General features: G+C 43.6%; 1 protein-coding gene and 1 long non-coding RNA gene across 5 annotated transcripts in view; one reads left to right on the plus strand and one right to left on the minus strand.

Annotated features, from left to right (window-relative positions):
• Window positions 1-787: 787 nt before the first annotated feature.
• Window positions 788-22088, minus strand: part of TTLL7 (tubulin tyrosine ligase like 7) — a 77719-nt gene continuing 56418 nt past the window's right edge. For all 4 annotated transcript variants that reach the window (XM_081914155.1, XM_081914153.1, XM_081914154.1 and 1 more), the window contains 5 exons: window positions 19609-19737; window positions 16589-16669; window positions 11723-11883; window positions 9762-9935; window positions 788-1097 (listed from right to left, as the gene is read on the minus strand). In XM_081914155.1, coding sequence (XP_081770281.1) covers window positions 983-1097; window positions 9762-9935; window positions 11723-11883; window positions 16589-16669; window positions 19609-19737 — 660 coding nt within the window. In that variant the 3' untranslated portion in view covers window positions 788-982. The remainder of the gene's footprint in view (window positions 1098-9761; window positions 9936-11722; window positions 11884-16588; window positions 16670-19608; window positions 19738-22088) is intronic.
• LOC309371543 lies at window positions 9943-12578 on the plus strand. Its single transcript, XR_014169174.1, has 2 exons — window positions 9943-10123; window positions 12366-12578. It is a non-coding gene; the product is annotated as an uncharacterized lncRNA (long non-coding RNA).

Here is a 22088-nt window from a genome sequence, read left to right on the forward strand (position 1 = left end):
GGTATACTTGGAGCTCTCTCTCTCTCTCTCTCTTTCCTGTTGGCTCAGTGCATCTCCACCTTAGTTAGAGCTTTCCTACCAGCACAAATCCCCCAAAATAAACATTAGCTTTCCTATGCTCCTAGACCCAGAGTCTCTCTGCAATTGTATGCAGGGTAGAATGTGCCCCTCTCACAGGGATTCCGAATTCAGCTCAACGTCTGCTGAGCATTCCACTCCAAAGTAATACAGATGTTGTTGTCAACAACCCCCACCATCCTTTGACTATTTGGGGCTGTACTGGCTGGGACTTCTAGGAAATGGGAGTCCAACATCCATTTGGAGGGTACCGCATTGGCTCCCCTTACTATACTTTGCCATGGTTCTCAATATGGGAGAAGCTAGTTTTCCATTGTCCGCCTTCCATTAAAGCCAATGAGAGAAAAACTCCCTCTGCCGAGTCTGTGGCTGACGTGTGTTGCACTGTCGAAAGGAGCGTGGCAGTGGATTAAAGGAGTATATGATATAATGCTAAGTGTGCTCGCCCCCCTGAGCTGCCCATGCCCTGGCCACATCTTCTTCGCCAGTGAAATTACTCCATCAGTTCTGCCAACATATGAGGGGAGTTCAGCTGGTTTATCCGCCTGGCCAAGGGTGTATTTGGAGTTCCACCAGCATTTGGGGACGTCTTCCAGATCCTAAAGCTCCTTAAGCCGGTGGATCTTTCGTATAGGATTGCGTCCTTATAGTGACTCCACAGTAGGGAAGGAATTGCTAAGGAACCTACCAAGATCTGGGCATCCGTATCTCTCTGTAAACATTTTGAGAAGGTTTATTACATTTCCAGAAAGGTTAGGTGTTTACAGCAGGTTTTTGCGCTACATTTTTATATACTGTAATAAATATATAACAGTGCCTGGGTTCAGTTCCATCGCACATTTGAAATTGAGAAGAAAAAAATAAAATAAATTGCCCATTATATATAACAACATTCCCTTTCGCTTCATGAGTGGTCGTATCTAGGTGTAAACAAAACGGAGCGAGTCATTCCAGATGAGCTACATCCAAAACCGGTGGAGGGTTTCATGATGAACTGCAAAGGCCCTGGCAGTGAGTACCTGAAAGAAAGGAAGGAAAGCACGAGAATTCAATAAATATATTTATTTCAGTAACATGAAATCGCTGAACAAGGGCACAACCCAGTAGAGGGATGTGTGCTGGTTCATTGTAAGAACGCTTGCAGCATAGGTAAAATAATACCTTCATTTATTGGCTGGCTAAAATAAAGGTGTTAAGTTACTGGCACTGTGATTTTTAGGCACATCTAAGGGAAGAATGCTACCACATCCAAGCATGTGGAGATGAAGAGGTGTGGTGGGCACACGCTAGGTAGAATCCAATCATCTGTTTTTTTAAAAAACAAAACACAGAAGTTGATTTCCTGTTTCCCACCCTGGTGTGACCCCGATTTCGCAGCCTCTGCAACATGAGCACCTTGTCTTCAACTGTGAAGTGCTACTCCATCTACAGTCTTTGTAGACATTGCCAGGACATCGATTGCAGCTGCAACATGCTTCTTCTGCCCCAAAGAGACATGTCTTATTGAGGAGCTGATCAGTAACAAATCCCTATCTGTGAGAGGTATGCCTGCCATTTAGGAGATTCATCTCTTTGGGGAGGGTTTTCTTGCAGGATATGCGTATGCTGGGTCAGTAATGTTCAACTCTAGGATGGGGAACCTCTAAGCTTCCAGATGTTGCGGTACCTATTTATCTACTTGCACTTTGTGCTTTCGAACTGCTAGGTTGGCAGGAACAGGGACTGAGCAATGAGAGCTCACCCCGTCCAGGGATTTGAACCGCCGACCTTTGATCGGCAAGTCCTAGGGATGATGGGAATTGGAGTCTAATAAAATTTGGAGGCCGGGGAAGGCTGATATAACTATACACTTACATTTAACAGCTCTATTTCTTTGGCCTTGGGGAAGTGAAGCAGGCCAGATAGTCAACAGGGGATAAAGGGACTGGCGTGAAATGTTTAGGCTGCTGGATAGAAGCGTAATGTTTTGGAGTGTCGGCCGCCTTCTTGGTCTTTTGTCTAGGATAAGGGACAACAGGCGGTAATATATACGCTCTGTTTCTGTTTCCCATGTTGTTCTGATGCACAGCAGTGGCTATTTAGGAAAGTGAACTGGGCCTGGAATGCAAGCACAGGCCACGACCGACTTAGGCACGTCCAGAATGGAGCCTGCAGCAAAATCAGGATTGCCTTATGTTCTGCTGTATAATCATGGGATGTCTGCACTGAGCAGAGTGAGTGTATATTTCCCCTGGGGGAAATGGCTCTCCAGATGTTTCTCAACTGGCATGCTTGATGAGGCTGTTGGAAGTGGCAGTTCAGCAGTATCTGGAGGGCCAAAAGTTATCCGTACCTGATTTATACCATGCCCCCTGTACATACCATGGTTCGTCTGTGTGTTTCCCCTTCCCTGCTATATCTATACTTATGATCTACTGCAATTTCTTATTTCAAGGAGTTCAGGGTGGCATACATAGGGCCTACCCACACTCCCCCACCCTCATGAGGAGGATAGGTAGGTGAATATGAAAGGTAGCGATTTAATAGAGTTGGAAGGGGCCATGACAGTCACATACTCCAACCCCCTGCAATGCAGGAATCTTTTGCCCAACATGAGGCTCAAACCCATGACCTTAAGATTAAGAGTCTTGTGCTCTACGTGATCTACTAGGATACCAGGTAGGCTTCGGGGCCAAGAGGAGATGTAAACTGAGGTCTCCCCAATCCATAACCAAAGCTCTTGCTACTATATAATTCTGCTTCTGTAGGAGGCACAAAATGCCCTCGAGTCAAGGGGTTTAAGGGTACAGTCAAATGCTATACTTCCAATGATCCTAAGAGGACTCTAGCATGCCTACCTTTATCTGAGAGGCGCCCCAAATCCTGCATTTGCCGTATTGCCTTCATACCGCTGAAGAAATCATTGAAGGATAGAGCAGAACCAAATCTTTTTTTCAACAAAGTTGCATAATTTAAAACAATTTTTTTGCATTGCATTCATTTCAATGTAAAGTTTGCTTTACATTTGAAAAACTAGGCATTTGAAACTCAAAGAAGTCCTGGCCAATTTTTTATGATTCGCAATTGCAAGATTATGAACATTGTTGATCTAACTTGCATTCAATTTAACTTTGTTTCCATGCCGACATAGCAACACAGGGCAATGTGTATGTTACTATTATAAATAACTATTATACCTAAAAACTATTATACCAATCTGGGGAAAGAGGGGAGGATTTTTTACGTTTCACAAACCTCCCTCAACACAGAAAACTAGAAGGATGTTTACTTCTGCTACAATCCTATACCCGCTTATTGGGGAATAAGTCAATGAGGCCAGCTTCTGAAAAGACATATATAGAATTCAGCTGTTAAATCTCTCCCTGCTATGCTAATTTCCTAAGTATAAGGAATTTCAAATATGGCTGAGCATTCAAGTGGGCATTCCTCCCTTCTTTGAAGTTGTACCACCATATGCCTCTTCTCAACAGGTAGGTCTTTTTTCAGTCGAGGAGGATGGAGAAGAAAATCCGAATGGAAATAAGTCAGGAAATTTTGGAGACGGGTGAAGGCTTCAAAGTGTTAATCACTTTGAAGAAGGGAAGGTGGGAGATGGGACATTGATGAGTTGAGATTGAAGGGGAGATTTTTAAAACAACAACAACATCGTAGTGCAACGTATTTGTTGCCTGCAGAACCAAGTCATTCCACACCTGTCATCTAGGAGCATTCTCCACACTTAAGTGTGATAGATTCGCATGCAACCGTGTATATGAACGGAACCAGGAAATGATTAAATAATTCAATCCAAACCTGGAAATGGGGAAAGAGACCTGGAGAGTCTTTGTGCCTCATAAGGAGACCTTCCCCAGAGCCTGAAGGGCACGTCAGTGAAGAGGGAGGAAGCCCAAAGAGACCGGAGGCACAGCAGGGCTTCCCCGCCCCCACTGCTCAGCCTCCCCGCCTATCAGATGGCGAGGCAGCGCAGCAGCAGAGGTCGCCAATGCAATTCCCACACATCCTCCAGCCCCCTGCCAGCCCCAGAGCTTCAATTCTAGTTGTGGATATTTTTGGATACAGTCTTTTGGGTATGGATTGGAGAGAGAGTGACGGAGAGGACGTTTAGAGGGTGCTCCCCACTTTTCGCAATTTCACTTAGGCACATGGGGGCCCGGAAATGGGGTGATGCCTGTACTCCACAGCAAGAGCCAGTCTCACCAAATATTGCAAAGATGCATTCCTGGCAGCGTGAGAATGTTGGTGCCCATGCCATGAGCGTTGCCCGCTTGAAAAGGCCTCCTCTGGACCCCTCTGCACTTCGGAAATGCTAATCACACTTGGCAGTTTCAACACCTCAAAGACACGAGCAGCTTCTAGGAATCCACCCGGCACTTACACACACACACACTTTTTATTTTGAACAGGGAATGCTGAAAATATACTCCCCTCCAGGTCACATATCTCTCACGTGGAATTCACCTTTCCACCCCTGCGCTCAAACCACAAATTGTGGTTTCTGCGAAAAGGCCATCTTTAACCCCAGCTACTGCACTCAGTGTGGCTGTCCTTGTGTAGTGTCCAGCAACACTTAGGACAAGAGACACAAGACTTCCATCTGTACCAAATGCCTGCACAATTTTTGTACTGCTCTCTGAAGTTTAAAAAACAACCACCTTCTGCCACATCAGCCATATCTATATTGATCATCCATCCATCCCTCTTCCAATTCAAGAACCATTCCTCCAGTTTTGTCACACACTGAAATGCTTAACTCTCTTCTCTAATTTTATATAAAGGGGCAACCAGGCTTCTGCCTCCCTTTATCTTGCTGCAGCAGCAACAGGATCAGGTCAAGCAAGGGAAAGGACTAAGGATTAAGCAGTTCCCGTTACGAAAATAAACAAATGCCTGCACAAAGCCCTACAAGCCAGAAACGCCATTAACACATTTAGGTACATTAGACTAAACCGGACTGTTATTTAATGAAGTTGTGACATAACCACCACCTCATTATCATGATTTTAGCAAATTGCTAATTTACCATTCATCAACGACTACTCTGATTTATTTGCTTAAAAAGCAGGCAATAAGCAGAAGGGGAACTGGAATAAAATCATACAAACAATAATTTATCACGCATTGTCTAATGATCACCCTTTAATCTATTTCCCATTACGGATGTACTATAATTACGGGCAGTTATTAGATAAATGCGCCAAAAGTACATAAAAATAACACCTACACTAAGTGGAAGCTGCGTGACGAGCAATGCATTATGCTAGAATTGATTGCCATCACCGCACATAAATAGAGCCCACTGTTAGAAAAGGGTTACATCATGGAATGGGAGCCCTATTGATGAATGAATACTGAGCACACTCTGAAACAGTCGCAATGATTAATCCTACAAAATTACAGGGCAGCGCCGTGAGACTGTATGACGAAGTCAAGCCATTGCTTCCCAAGGCCTCTCGCGAATTTAATGCAAACAAAGACCCTGTTCTAGTGGGACGTTGTGCATGTTCAGGGTTTCCTTCCTACAAGACCAAATCCAACAAAGTGTGTAAAATGGCAGCGTTACTGCCTCAGGGTGCATTCAAAGACCATTAAATAGCCAATGGAAAGACCCTATTCTTTCTAATGTCACTAGGTTAGGGAGGAATTCTGAGTTACACCAAAAATGTGTGTGTGAGTTGGGGGAGCTCTGTAAAAAGTTGAAAAATAAAAGGGAGGGTTTTTTTTAGAAATCACACTGTCCTTACGAATGAAACAACCCTCTCTGTGGGGTTTCAGCAGACGAATGAAACAACCCTCTCTGTGGGGTTTCAATACAAGAGGTATCTTCATGCTTTTTGCGAATAGATGACGGTTAGCTACAGTGCGTAAGGCTGATCTGTTTGATCCGAGCACATAATTTCCATTAAAATAATTCCCTTTTACATTAATGATGAAAAGCAAGAACAATTTTTGGTCACAGCTGATCAAAATTAGATTACTTCTCTACTGTGATAGCATATTAATACCACACATGTTTTGTTTTGCCGCAGCTGAGTTCTCTCTGCCCTACCAAATACTTCTCTCTCTTATTTCCAGCTGAAATTAATTTACTTCCACGCTGGTGGAAAGAATTACACGATAAAACAGCAAGCAAACTTCGGATACCCGAGGAACAGGTCTGACACCTATTGTCTCGAATAATGCTAAAGCAGCCAGCTCAGCCTTAAAAAGGTTTTTGGATTTAGAACTCTGCAAATAGATGCAATCTGTAGGAATTGCAGGTATCGGTTACCTACAATAATTAAAATGGCTGCCCTGAATGCTCCCAAATAGCCTGGGCAAAGGTATTAAGCAGCATAAGCCATAACACTCCATGTCAATGCCTTTAGGTCACAACCACTGGTTAACCAGTGTTCCAGATGTCAAAAGGCTGAACTTCCCTTCAAAGCAGAAGCACTTTTATAGCTCCATGTTGATTCACTCCACCCCTGCTCAAAAACAGCGGACTTAAGAGCCGCCACACATAATGGGTGGTAGCCAACTAACATGTCCGGTCAGCTCAAGGATTTATGCTTGTGCAACAAAACTTTCCTCCTCTTGTCTCGTCCCCACCCCCACCCCACCCGTGCACACTCTGCACTTCCCCCCACCTGCTTCAGATGGTTGGGGAAACCCTGGAACAGATTTAAAGCATATACACCTGAAAGTGTACACTCATCAAGTGTGCACGCTATATTATAGGCATCCCTACAGGCAGCTGTGGTGACAACTGCCTACTGACTTTATGTGCAGTGTCTTGTAACATGGCCCTCAGCTGAACTGAACAGGTTGGAGAAAAGGGATTCTAAAAATAAAAATGAAAAAAGGCACCACACTTGGCATAAGAAAGACAAAGGGGAGTTCCTCAGGAGCAAGCCTAAACTCTGCTCCATTCAAGATTTTCATTAGTCCTTGTAGGCCAAGGGTGGCTCATGTAATCCGCAAAGAGACCAAGTTAGGAAGCATCTTTTTGAAGAGGGGGATCAAGATGCATAAATAAGGACAAGAATGGAGATGTCGTGCAGAATAAATTAGACGATCCCATGAGCTGAAATAACAGAAATGGATTAATAGGACAGTGCAAAGTGTAGCTCGGTGCAGGAGGGAGCCCGTGCCATTTTTAAAAGCCAGCTCTTCAGGCACTGCAGAAATGTTTTCTCTGCAAATTTTTTCACAAGATATATATGCCGCTTGTAATAAAACCTCAAAGCAGTTTTAGGGGAGGCCACTCGAGGACAGAGCAGAAAGTTCACCCTGTGCCTGCACACAGATGTGTCATTTGCACCAGCACAGATGGTTGGGTAGAAATTAAACTGGAGTCAAACTTATGCAAAGTGGTAGAGCAGTATGAAGTTCAGCAAAAACAAAACAAAAAACCTTCCTGAATTACATGTGGAGAACCCTGCATTTCGAAACCCTTAGATCAGGAATGGCCAAACTTGGCCCTGCAGATGTTTAAGGACTACAATTCCCACCATCCCTGACCACTGGCCCTGTTAGCTAGGGATGATGGGAGTTGTAGTCCTAAAACATCTGGAGGGCCAAGTTTGGCCATGCTTGCCTTAGATGAAAAAATAAATAAGGTACTTTATCCAGAGACAAACCACCGAGCCATATAGCCTAATCCTGTCTCTTTCAACAACCAGTAGCAATCCAACAGTCTCTTTTCACTGACGATGTCAGGAATTTATGATGCAAATAAATGCCTAGCACCAAAAAATGACAGCCCCTTTCCCAAATGCTCATTCGTCCATGAAGACATGCTCTTCCACATCCAAATCTGATTTTGGCCATTTCAAGTTTACGATCCGTGAGAGCTAAATTTGTCTTTTTGTGTAGTTTTGTTGTGCGTGGGGAAAAAAGGAGGTGGGGAGAGAAAGTAGACACATACTTTCCGTGCCCACTTGAAAAGCAGTTTGGCGAATGCACCTAGAAGACTATCTGTTTTCCCTTCAATAGGAGCAGAGGCAGCCACGCTAGAATCCAGTCTTGAGATCCAAGAGTCGACAAGTGACGATTAAAACTCATTTCCAATGGAAATGCTGGCGACTAAATGCATGGTTGGTTAACTGCCAGGAAGAAATGGAAAAGGGACATATAACACTAAAATTTCTGAGTACTTAAGGGTGGGGGGGCCATTTTGCAGATAGGAAGTTAAGGAGAGGAATCCAATGAGCAGATCTTAAAATGCTTTGGGTCTTATCACACGATAAGCAGGTTTGGAGCAACAGGAATTCCATTTCCTCTCCTCCTGTACCCCCTCAAAAACAAAAACCATGCAACAGAGGGTCCCCCAGCACTCTGGAACCTATTTTGAGGGCATTTGGGGAACTGAAAAGGACAGAAGAGGAAGCTGTGTTGCATTCATGGAAATCTGTTGTGCAAGAGGAGCTACAAGGCTGTTGCATACAGCTCTTGTAGGTCATCTATAAGATGGTGGAATTCTGATCCCAAGAGACCACTGCTCATCCCTGTTATCTTTCTTAAGGTAAATAAGAGTGTTTCTTTTAAAGCTAGGTTTTTCTGTGAATTACTAGTGGAGCTGCTCTTCCTCTCCTCAGTTTGTTTGGGGAATTATTATTATTTTAAAGTCAACGTGTGATATGGCATGGTCATTTCAAAATGCATGATGTTGCTACTTTATCCCTGCGTTGCGTCTTCTGCCAGTTTTAAACTTAGGCCTCATCCAAAAGAACCACAAGTTACAGCATTTTGTCAGGAAGCCAAGGGGCATGCACCAAACAAAGCAGTAGGACCGCAGGCGTAAACCCAACACCTTCATGAATACCATGCTGAATGCACAATAATGGGTTTTGTGGTGTTTTTTAAAAGATGTCTGGAGGGGCCCTCAATCTCACACACAAATGAAGCACCAGCTAAAGAAAAACAAACTCACGCTTCACATAGCCTGGAGTGGTTTTGCATCGAAAGGCTCCCTCATGTGGTGGAAGCACTCCATGACTTATGAGAAAATCTAGACAGGAGACTGGCAGAGTCCCACACTTGCTCCTGGCAGTTCTAGAATGGCTCTCTGGGACTCATGGTCCTTTCCGACCAGGCAAGACAGTGCTTCTAAGCCATCACTATGTGTGCTTCAGGGCTGATTTGTTGAGTGCGCAGAAGAACATATTCATTTAAAATCAGGGGTGGGGAACCTGTGGCCCTCTACAGACTTCAAGCCCCATCCTTCCTGACCACTGGCTGGGTGTGATGGAAGTGGGGAATCCAACATCTGATGGAGGGCCGCATATCCCTCACCCCATTTATATGGGCCTGTTGTTCCACAGTCTGTTTTCGTGAGGGAAGAAATGAGCAAGCTCCCTTGCAGTGGATTGACATATGCTAAACCAGGGTTTCCCAAACTTGGGTCTCCAGCAGTTTCTGGACTACAGCTCCCATCACCCCTAGCTAGCAGGGCCAGTGGTCAGGGATGATGGGAACTGTAGTCCAAAAAACAGCCAGAGACCTAAGTTCGGGAAACCCCGAAAGTATGCCCTGTAAATAACTGCTAGGCTGAAACATCTATTGATGTATTATTTGTGTGCTTTCCAACCTGAGATTGCAAAAAAAAAAAATTTAAAATACATAGAGCAACCTAATCAAATCCATGCCACCCTGCATTGTAATTGTTAGATTATACGAAGCCAAAATAAAGGAGGTGTGTATACCTTGTGTCATCCCAGTCTGGGTAAACTCCAGTGAGGGACCCTCTGGAATCGGCAGAGTATTTGTAAACCACTAGCAGGCACTGTTTACAAAGATCTACTATTCGTTGGCAACACTGGATCTGATCGTCAGTCACCGCTTCTGTGCTTCTACTGAATATCGTCTCCCAGGAGCTCCTGTTGGCATGGAAACAGACATGACCTCATGTTTTCTGTCACAAATGGCAATCTAAAAGCTTTACTGCTCTACAGGAGAGATTTAGCCATGGAAGAAGGAAGAGGAATAATGCACGACCTTGCCCGTTTACAGTAAAGAGCCTGCCCTATTTCACCAGCAGACGGTAGGAAATATAAAACACAAATGAGTAAGTTAACCTTCGGCTTTGGGGGCGGGGGGAGAAGCCCACAAGCCAGTTGTTCGGTGAGCGTCTCAAAGCTTCAATGGCAGAACCCTTTAGTGTCGGCATAAGATACGCCCCATTGACGTTGCTTTCATCAATGCAGGGCGCACGGATTAAGGGTTTGTGCAACCACCTGAAGTCTCCAACGGAGCATCATAACAGTTGCTAAACAAAACCATGACTGGAATATAGACCTTCATGTTGGACAGCCATTATATTAGCTTATAAAGGGAACAACAACAAAAGCAATGTTTTACTGGAATAAAACAACAACAACCCTAAAAGTGATGTGTCTGTAAAGGATCCTTGTTGCTGAGTTGGATTCTCAGGAGAATCATTCAACTGGATAAGCTTTGGTTGGTACATGCCAGACATAAGAGCGGATGGCCCAGGTTTGCTCAGCGAAGTCACAAAGCTTGCCCTTCTATTATTACCAATAGATTTCCCAATATATTGGTCTGATACGTGGACCAATAGATCCCAACTCTGGCTGCTTGGAAGCCTATTTTGGCATTGTTGTTTAGTCGTGTCCGACTCTTCATGACCCCCTGGACCAGAGCACGCCAGGCACTCCTGTCTTCCACTGCCTCCCGCAGTTTGGTCAAACTCATGCTGGTAGCTTCGAGAACACTATCCAACCATCTCGTCCTCTGTCGTCCCCTTCTCCTTGTGCCCTCCATCTTTCCCAACATCAGGGTCTTTTCCAGGGAGTCTTCTCTTCTCATGAGGTGGCCAAAGTATTGGAGCCTCAGCTTCAGGATCTGTCCTTCCAGTGAGCACTCAAGGCTGATTTCCTTAATGTTGGATCAGCCCTGAGTGCTCACTGGAAGGACAGATCCTGAAGCTGAGACTCCATTTTTTAAGCGCTGTTTAATAAATATGTGCATGAACTGATGTTTTCCAGAGAGAGTATTTGTGCAGACATGCTTAGGGTTTCACGGCCGATCTCTCCCAAAAGATAATGTACTCCACAGTTGCCTTTTCTTTGCCACTGGTGCTCTAATGGCCGGGGTGGGGGGTGGGGAGAAGCAACTCAAAAGTGGATTGAAGGAAGATTTGGATCCTGTATATTCCCTCAACACATCCCTAAGAAGGGAGGGGAAATAAATATGCCAGGCCCTGGAGCTGCCACACTCCTTTCCCATCCAGCCACACATACACATCCCTCTCTTGCCCTAGTCAACATCCACTCTGCCTGCCATAGGGACAGAGCAGCAGGGATTCTGGTTGCAAAAGTTAAGGCAGTAAAACACCCTAATCTGTGTGGTCTCAGCTCAGACCATTACATCAAACAGGACACAGATGCTGAGGAGTTCAAGGAGGTCCCATCCATCCTTATCAAAAATTCTAAACCATCACCATTCTAGGACCAGAAGGAAATTCTGAGAACATTTAAGATTTAGTAAGGAACTCACTATGAGAAAATAATAATAATAAATAATAATAATAATAATAATAATAATAATAATAATAATAAACCCTCAGCAGAGACAAGACAAAAAGAATGGTGCTTTTAAGTTAAGGAAAGCCATGACAGTTAAAAGGTAATATATTCCTTCTTACCCTGAATTGCAGAAACAGTTCCACAGACCTTGACCATGGCTCCATAGCAGGCGATTAAACACACGATTAAGGAGTCGGTACAAATGTAAACATTCAACATCTGAAACTCCCCAGACACGCTGCAGAACTGAGCGGGTGCTCGCTTTCACAATATCTAAAACCTGGGGAAAGAATTATAGTAAGCAGATAAATAAATAAATTAAGGAATACTTAAAAAACAAAAACTTGAAGACCAATGTTGTGCCAGCAAGCCTCTAGGAATAAATACTTAAAATACCGACGACAAAAAGACGACGATGAAAGGCTAGGTTTTAAAATTTGACACATGGTTATGGCAAGTGCCTGCAATCGAAACAAATGAGATCAGATCAAAATTTTATTAGGCGTGCGAAGAACATTTTATCTCACCCATTTGCGAAGAGAATAACAAAAGTACCTTTTGTGGATAAGAAAGGGATATTCATAAGGAGGATGAACAGGTTTCGACAAACTCTGCGTACACTTTGATTTCTCTGAATTGTGTATCAAAATTTTCTGCTAATCACAACTAATCACTCCCACAGGGGTGCTTCCAGACTTACATAATTTGAGTGGTGAGCCCATTTACCATGTTTTGCTGAGATGTGTTCGTTTTTTCTTAAAGGATCAACTTCAGAGAAACCCCATTCTTCCTGTTTTTCAGCCTAAAGCAGCTAAACCCAGCACTGAGAAGCCTGCAATGTCATGAGGCCAATGCCCCCTCCATCTCCATAGCAGGTTTTCAACTTTTACAAAACCTAAAATGCTTCTGTTGGCTGCATTTGCATGCATTCTTTGTTTTTGAATAAAGCAAGGAACGAACGTTCAGCTGAATAAATTTTGTGCTGCACTTTGTTGTTGTTTTTTAAAAAAAGGCAAACACACAGAGGAAGGAACGAGATGACCAAGCAATTAATTAGCGTTTAATTTGCTGAACATTATATCGCCGGCATTTTAAGCACAGGTGAAAATGGGCTCACCCCGTTGCAAAAATACATACTTCTGGTTCCTGTTTTCTGCTACTTGAGTACCTGGAGGAGGTCTCCTGGTGGGACAGAGCCACAGCAATAGCCCTCAAACAACAGCAGCACTGTTGCTTACTAGTAAGAGGAGGGAGAGGGAGGGACGAGAGGGAGGGGGGACATCAGGGCTGCTTGAATGAATGCACCACTGCAAGGACCAGATTGGCTCTGCCAAGGCATTCACACAGCCCCTACCTAACCCCATTTTCTCCTGGTAGGTGGCAGACGATGCTGCTGTCAGGAAACTATTGCTGTGGCTCGCCCCTCTGGGAGAACCACTCCTCTTCTGCACCTACCCTTAATTGCATTTTACAGACTAGCACTACAGTGCTTGTTTTCAAAGTTTCAATGCTGTCTTTCCACCTAAAATAGTGCCCACATCCAGTTTAACAGAAGGAAATGATGGTCTAATGTAGCCAAACCCTATACAGTGGTACCTTGGGTTAAGTACTTAATTCGTTCCGTTCTTAACCTGAAACTGTTCTTAACCTGAAGCACCACTTTAGCTAATGGGGCCTCCTGCTGCCACCGCGCCGCTGGAGCACAATTTCTGTTCTCATCCTGAAGCAAAGTTCTTAACCCGAGCTAATATTTCTGGGCTAGCGGAGTCCGTAACCTGAAGCGTATGTAACCCGAGGTACCACTGTATACTATTTTTTTAAAAAACAAACAAACTGAACTGGGAATTTCTTACCACTGTGTTCAGCTTATAAGAGAAGCTGGGGAGAAAAGAGCTGCAAGGTTCTCGCATAAACTCTAATTTGCCTTTCCTTTTTTGTGTGTGTGTTTCAACATGTACCACTCCGTCACCAAGCTCAATCCAATCTACCTCTTTTTCCACAACCCGGCTAATAACGTAACTGTGGGCCATAGGGCTGGTTTCTTGGACTAAGGTTGCAATGCCAAACCTGCTTACTTGGGAACAAGCACCAAAGAACTCAGTGGGACTTACTTCTGAGTAAACATCGATGGGATTGTTCCGTGAGTGGCAATAGCAAGGGGCTTTAAACGGCATGTGAACTTTTGCCACAGGAATCCACCCCGGGGATACATGCAGAGCTTGGGAAGATAAATCGAAACTCCCTTCACATGAAATCAACTCACTTTGCCTTAGGACACTAGCTTCCTCATTTCAATTCATTTCAGTGTGTTGACTACAAGTCACTGACTCAGTTCTTGGCACAATTAACTTATCAATTCCAATCTTCTGCAAACGAGGGTTAGAGGTTCATAGGCTAAACGCTGGACCAACAGCTTCCACTCAACATCAAAATGTGAAACCATAAGCATAAGATGATTGCAGGGACCGTTCTGTGCCTCTAAGGCTAATTGCATATGAATTTAACTAAAGATTCTGATTTCAAGAGGAACTTATTTAGGAAGGCATTCAGCCAAAAAAGCGGGGGGAGGGAAGCTGGCAGGGTGGGGAAGGTAAATTAGCACTTCTTAAACAGACAATATAGATGGATGTCAGGATGCACAGAAGCCTGAACATCCACAGGTAAGTTTATATACAAGGTATAGGAATTAAGATTCACAAGGGGAAAGGCCACTGCACCATTTCTGCAATTGTGTTTTCTATTGTGATCTCCACCTTCTGCAAAAAGAAAGGATATTTTGCCCCCCAAACATGAAAGATTGTAGAACAGCACGCATATGTGCTTTGTAACTACAATCTGCTGCCATTTATAAAAGAAAAAGAAGGAAATTGTCCTTTTTTTATTTAACTTTCCTGCAAATTGCAGATTACAGTCAAGCTGAAAGGTGCCGAAATCAGAATACAAAACCGCACTGTGAATCCTGCTGTGAACCTTCACAAGAACAATCTCTCCACATTTCAGCGCCTACACAAGGAAGCCTTGCCCTTTTGATCCATCTCTATTTTTTTACGGCAGGCAGATTGTGAGGCCTGCTTTGCACAGGCATTTTTACAGTACTAAACCGTGGCTGATATTAACGGCTCTGCTTGTGAGTGGAAGGGATACGAAAGTCCTGAGATTCGCTCCCACAACAATCACATGTACCTCCTGTGCGCAAGGACCAGGAGAAAACCTTCGCCTAACTATCCAAGCTTGCAAGATAACCTGCACATAGTTTTCTTGCTAAGGTGACCTGCTCAAGTAATGCAGCCGTTTATCCAACTATTAGTACTTTCCAATGTACTGCACCTTCTGGGCAATAATACATCGTCTCCAGCATTGCATCCTTGGGAAAATGTGCACAGGCACATTCTCAGATTATCCACGTTGCCCAGAAAATGTGCAAATGTCTGCTGGAGAATGCATGCGTTGAATCAGGAAATGTGCACAATGATCTGTCCATGGACAAACAATGTGCATATTCTCCTCAATAATATGTGCATATTAGTCATTCAGCTCACCTTACTCCTAACACATAAACCAGCAGGTGATGGACCATTTAGTGTATCTGCCAGATCACTCTGCAGCTACGCCCCTTAATTGAAATCTTTTAAAAAAGCCTTCGACTATATTTGTTACTGTCGCCTGTCCTTCTCCCCATCAGTTCCCTTCCCATATGGTGGCATATGGACAGGCCGAGCTTCTGTACTTTTGCGTCACGCTCAGAAAACCTTGGGCCTCAAGGTCAATGTGAAACCTTAAGCGATCTGTTTAACTGCATCCTTAAAAATGACTCTGATTGCTCAAAGAGGTTAGGATTAAACACACGGAGAAGCCTACGGCAAGGCACTGCTGCCAAAAGACGTCGAGAGCTCATCAGCGCTTCAGGTAATATTAGCCCCCTGAGTCATCAGGCATGTCTTTGCAAGCTGAACAAAGACATCCGCCATTTGCAGAAGTGCAATTTTTCTTCGTAATGACCTAGTATATCATCTTGACCCAGACTGTGTGCCTGGGGTACCACTTATACTTGTCAGAGGAAGAAAGCAGATACACTTACTGTTTGGGGGGAGGGTGTGTGTGTGTGTGTGTGTGTGTGTGTGTGTGTGTATTCATCCTACACGGAAAACACAGTCTACAGTGCTTTTAAGAACAGCTTTGCACTGGAGAAAACTGGATGGTTGAATATGCAATTCTGAAGAGCTATGCAAGAGGAAGCAGAACTACAGGAATCAGTGCAATCAGTGAAATACTTCTAACCTAGTAGTTCATAGAATAGTAGAGTTGGAAGGGACCCTGAGGATCATCTAGTTCAACCCTCTGCAATGCAGGAATATGCAGCTGTCCCATCAGGGGATCAAACCTGCAACCTTGCTGTTATCAGCACCACGATCTAACCAACTGAGCCATCTAGGCTGATCCCCCCACAAAAAACCCCCCTGCTGATTGTGACACTCCAGTTCCTTGGACCAGAGAACTACTTTTGGCTTCCATTACTATAAACCATGGTTTGTTTAAACTCTTGTTAATAAGAACAAGTCAAGATTAAACAGTGGTTTTGGGATCTAATTTGCTCACCAGCTAGAGTTGAAGCAAACCACAGTTTCCAGAGTTCAGGTGCCACAGGGAACAGTGTTGTAGAAATATGATTTTGTTTAAAATAAAAACAGTCTCCTCGTTGTAGGTGTGTCAGAGGAAGGAAAGGGAAAGGCCTGTGCTTATTGCGGATCATTCTTCTAGTGAGGCACCCTGGTTTCTTGCTACATCTGAACTGACCTATGGATTTGGCAACCTAAACGACCTTTAAAAATGGGCACAATACTTACTGCTTCTTACAAGAATACCAAATTTTTAAAAGTTCAACTGAGATAAGACATTACCAGATAAATGACCAATGCAGTTAAGAATTCATTAAAAGTGTTATTCCTAATGGCTAACACACTATGAGAGGAGTATGCACCACTCACCTTCCTCTGTTTTGCAGAGTCTAGTTTAATTAACCAATATGAGGCCACTTTTGATTTATGGAATTTCCAATTATCCATAATCTGTATAAAAGACAAAAAAAACACAATTAAAATGATGTTATTTCTGAAGAAATCAAGCTACTGCCATAGGTACAATGAGATGTTTCCCCATCGGTGCAACTGCTCTAATGGGGACAAATGCCAGCCACCATAAAGCTAGGGAAATGGCAGCCATGCACATTTGAAAATAGTCTGAAAATAAGCCCATACGGTTAGGGCCAAACTGCGTACCTCCTAATGCGTCCCACTTTTGAAACTGTTGCTTTGTAGCACACATTTGTGGACTGCAAGGTGGGTTTTTTTTTTAATGTATATAAAAAATACAGGGTGAGTCTTTTAAAAGAGGCCCTGTAGAACATGTGTATTCTGTATCCACAGGGCCTCTTTTAAAGGACTCACCCTGTACTTCGCAATACAGTGGTACCTCAGGTTAAGTACTTAATTCATTCCGGAGGTCCGTTCTTAACCTGAAACTGTTCTTAACCTGAAGCACCACTTTAGCTAATGGGGCCTCCTGCTGCCACCGCGCCGCTGGAGAACAATTTCTGTTCTCATCCTGAAGCAAAGTACTATTTCTGGGTTAGCAGGGTCTGTAACCTGAAGCGTCTGTAACCCGAGATACCACTGTACAGAAGCTTGCTAAGGATCTGTAGTTCTACCGAGTAGTATTTCAAGCGGTACCACCAGATGGTGCAAAGAGTAACTGAGAAAGATTGTGGGGGTGGTTTAAAAACTAGCCGTAAGGATGGTGGGTGAAGAAGGGAGGGGGATCGTTTGAAATGTCCCAGTTTACAGGTCAAAGGGACGGAAGAGCAAAAGGAAAAGGAAAACAATACTGTTAGGCTTATGGACCTTTTCTGCTGCTAAACAACAACAGGAGGAGTAAAAAGCCACTGGGTGAGAACAGCCTAGCAAGGTTCAGAACTAAACTTTTTCCCCCAGGTGTCAAAAAAAGGTTATTTATGTATGCCACTACAGTGGCCCGTGTCTCGTTAGCCCAAAAATGGAAAACAAGCAAGGTCCCAACCAAAGAAGAATGGTAACTTAAGTTGACGGAATTTGCGCAGCTTGCAGACTTAACATACAGAATAAGGGAACAAGAAGAACATATGTTTAGAGAAGATTAGAAAACGTTTATTGGATATATGGGATAGAATTGTGTACAGCTGAAAACGCAGGCAGCATTAAGATAAATTCAACAGTGTAAATAAGTTTTGACGGATGCAATAATGGAATACTGAATGGTATAGTTTTTGTAAAATATGCAGGGCTTTATGGTATGTAAAATGAACCATGGAAAGAGAAGAAGGGAAATCAGAGATATTTTAAAGATGTAAAAATGAGTACTTTAAAGTGTAAAACAGAAAATTCAATAAAGATTATAGACAAAAAAAGGGAACTAAACTTTCAAAAAGATGACAACGTCAGAAGAAGTGAAACGCAGGGGAGTATATTTGGCATTTTGCAGAAGGTCAAATCAATAGCCTGGAGCCTGTTTTGTCAAAGGTATTAAGAAGTCTGGGAAGAGTGGCTGGTCTGATCAACTTGGTACCATCCTGTTAGCTCTCACTGCAATTTCTCCAGCATGTCAGCTGCCCAAACCCTGCCTTCCGTACAATCTTATGGGTAACATAGAGTGCCCATGGGTATGGCCATAGCGGTTGCTGTTAAGGGTGGCACCGAGAGAAAAGTTCTCGCGGTCAGCTGTGAGTGTGGAAACAGCTGCATGTGTGCATGCAGCATGCACGCATGGTTTGATAGCCGGCAAGGCTAAGGAAATGGCGCAGCTGCTGCTTCCACATGGAGGGAACTATGTTGAACTGGCTTTTGGAGGGGCGGGTGCATCTACGAGTCATTGTCTAACCACTGGCCCAAAGTCAGGATCTTCTTCTGCCAAAATCTCAAGAGGAAAAACCTTACATGATCCAGATTTCCAAAGGTGCTTGAAGAACCAACCACGAAACATGGGAGGCTGCTTTATACCAGGTCAGGCTATCTGTCCATCTATGGGAGGCCAACGTTTTGTTCTCCTGATGGTGTTGGACGCAAACTCCTATCAGTCCAGTTAGTGTGGCCAATGGCCAGGGATAATGGGAGGACTAACTAACCTACACTGGTCAGTTCAAATGTTAAAAATGTGTTATAAAAATGTGACACCAGAGGGCACTGTAGAGCAGTGATCCGTCGTCAATGGGAAATTGCATTGAGAGATACATTACAGGTTTTTTAAAGTGTTTTTTTTCAAATCAGTGTAGAGCCAGCTGTAGTCCAGTAATTATCTGGAGAGCACCACATTGGCTAAAATGAATCTGGCTCAGTGTTGTCTACTCTGACGGGCAGCCTCTCAAGCAAAGAAAAGTCTTACCCATCCACTGATCCTCCCCCCGCCCCAAGAGATGTGCCTAGCTTCGAAGTTACAGAGTTCCATATGACTCAGGCAAGTAAGCCAAGCCGCGTGGCCCAAGAAGAAGTTTATTAGGATTATTTTATTGTTTTGCTGTGCGTATTCTTATGCTATGTGCTATGTTTTCATTATTATGCTGTGTGAATTATGTTCTTAATACCCTGGGTGTCTTTGGATAAAGGGCAGGATATAAACTGTACCAAAAAAAAATGTCCTGGAGAAAATTCCTTTCCAACATCAAATCGTGATTTCAGCAAAACTCATCAAGCAGGATAAGTAAGGGCTGGAACAAAGGTTGCTTGGGGATGCTAAAGCCATTCGTTTCTCTGACCATGTTTACTGTGCGAATGTTTTTCACGGTTACATTACACATATGCAGTGATGGCTATGGAGACAGTGTGGTGCAGAGAAAGAGGATTCTGCTACTGAGTGGGAACCCGGGGTGTGGGTAGGGAACATGCCCTCATTAAAGAGTGTCACCTCGTCCATCACCTTTGTAGCCTCGTCGTCAAATAAACACCCGGTTGCTTATAATTTTTCCTTCTCCGATACTCACGTCTTCGAGTATTAATTCTGCGTCTTCATTATTTTTCCCTGGGTATCGGATCTTCATACTAGTGAAAATGACCAGTGTCTCCTTTGTGAGGGCCTCTTCTTGCTCTTTGGCTCTCTGTTGTCTTTCCGTCTGCCAAGAGAGGAGAGGGTTATCTGGCTGTGTGGCGGGGTGGGATTTCAGAGTCACGCGAGAAGCAGAGGTGAGGAACGCTTTTCTTGATATTTTTCTGGTTAGAAGAACTGAGCAGGGAAATTTAAAACCAAAATATGTAAACAAAATTTTGGGATTGCAGGGAGTATGCTACTGAATTCAATGGATCTTGGATTTCACTGCCTTTTGTGGAAAAGAACCTTTGCAAAAACACATACATATTCCAGGGGGAGGTGGAGGAGACCTGAGGCAAGGGCATGTTTGTATTGATCAGTACATTATAGTGCATAAAATGATTAATAACTTGGAAGATCTCTTTGTGTGTGTGTGTGCTGTTTTTATGGATCTTAAAAGGGACCTTTGATACCGTAAATGAAACATATAGAATCGACAGTATATGATGCATCTGCAAGATTTCTAATGCTGAAGAAAGAGATCGTAACGAAGCAATATATAATACTGGACTTAACAACATGTTTTGTAGGATGTGTGTACAGTAAAACGGCTCTGAAAATGGTGCAGAATGTATTGCTTTGACATTAGCGTCTGCTTCGCTGGCATTTATATATTCCTCAATATTTATAGCAGTGCCCTAACCACTTTTCTTCGGAGGTAAATCCAATTGATTTAACTGACACGTGTTTCCAGCTAAGTGTGTTTGGGATCATCACCTCAGTTTCTGCTGATCTGTGGAAGGGGTATTTAATCTAACAGCAACGACTCACTAAATCTATTTTATCTCACAATTCACAACAAACATTTTATCTTTACCAAATGATTAGTTTTCCAGCAATCTAAAAAATAAAAAAAAAATCGATTTTTTTTCATGCTGTTGGCCAGCTGCAGTACATTATTCTTAATTACACAACAATAACGTAAAACTATAAGCTCGCTGTCAGTATTTAGCCCTCCTACTCTGCAAGTGATTTTGTTCACATTATTAAAAGAAATACGTCTCTTGCACTGTCAGATAAATAACACGGGCCTTAAGCAGGATCTCTCTACCAGAAGATGTAGCACTCCATTTTTTAAAAAAAGAAGAGTCACTAAATATTCATTTAAATGGGCATCACATTTTCAGTACATCGTTACAATGACAGAAGGGTTCCATATAGGTGACAGACTTCATTTTAAAGCCTTGTTATACTCTCACCTAGAACCACATTAACTCATATGAAAAACCTCGGCTGGCTTAAAGATCGCTTTGGGTTACTTTTAACTTTCAATTTTCCATAACAGAAGGGTTGTTCTATTTTATTGTTGGTTACGTTTATTTGCTGCAGTTGCTGCAGTCCTCTGATTATCGCAGGAACCAATTTCTGTTTTTATCCTATCCTACAAGCCTCCATTGGGGTCCCATAGAACCATGAGGTCATAATAAAAATGCCAACGTACATACACGGCCACACAGAATGATTCAGTCACCTCACACATTTGCTCCCTCACCACAGCAATTAGGAAGCCAGCCTCTGGAGAGAACAACCTGCAAAACCTGGAGCTATAGATAGAATCACAGAATCTTAGAGCTGGAAGGGACCCAAGGCTCATCTAGTCCAACCCTCTGCAATGCAAGGATCTCAGCTAAAGCATTCAGCTTTAAGTGATGATTCCCATCCCCGCTGCAGTCCCAAATCTGGGTTGAGTACCAAAGCTCCACACTCGCTGGCCTCCAGCTCCACAATTTCATGTCCCTGTGGAGGAAGCCTATGGAGCAAGGCAGGCTGTTCATTGCAGCACCACGGAGAGCTACTGGTGAGCAACTTGCTCCAGCTAAGGTTGGCAGCAAAGCAATCCCCTTTGACCTTCTGCCTCCAATCCACCTCTCCTAGCCTCTGTCCTCTTGTGGAAAAGATAAGTCTCTTCAAGGTCCAACCCTCTGGTCTGAAGATGTCTCCTACATTCCATGGCCTCTATCCTGGTGCACTCCTTGTGGGAGTGTGGGAGACATGTGGTTCCTCGGGCCCACTGGTAGGTACCCATGGGGCTCTGGCTCAAAAGGTTCCAGTGCTCTGGCAGCTGGTTCAGTGGGCTCCTGCCTGCCAGCTTCAGGGTCAGTGGCCCCCTGATTACCAGTGTCCTCGTTATTGCTGGGCTCTAGAACCTGAACATTCCCTATAGCTTCTTCACAGAACACTCTGGTAAAAGATTGCTTGAAGGAAGCTTGTGGGTGAGGGAGGTAAGAACATTTCTTTGCATGCAAATATCATTCATCTTGCCTCATCCAACCTCCACCCCAGTGTGGTTGTGCAGCCATTGAACAATTGAGTATGTTTATATGTACTGGTGTAAGAAACCACAAGAAAATATTCTGCCACATATATTATTAGGAA

Source organism: Podarcis melisellensis (genome assembly GCF_964234715.1).
Source record: "Podarcis melisellensis genome assembly, chromosome: 6".
Lineage (NCBI taxonomy): Eukaryota > Metazoa > Chordata > Lepidosauria > Squamata > Lacertidae > Podarcis > Podarcis melisellensis.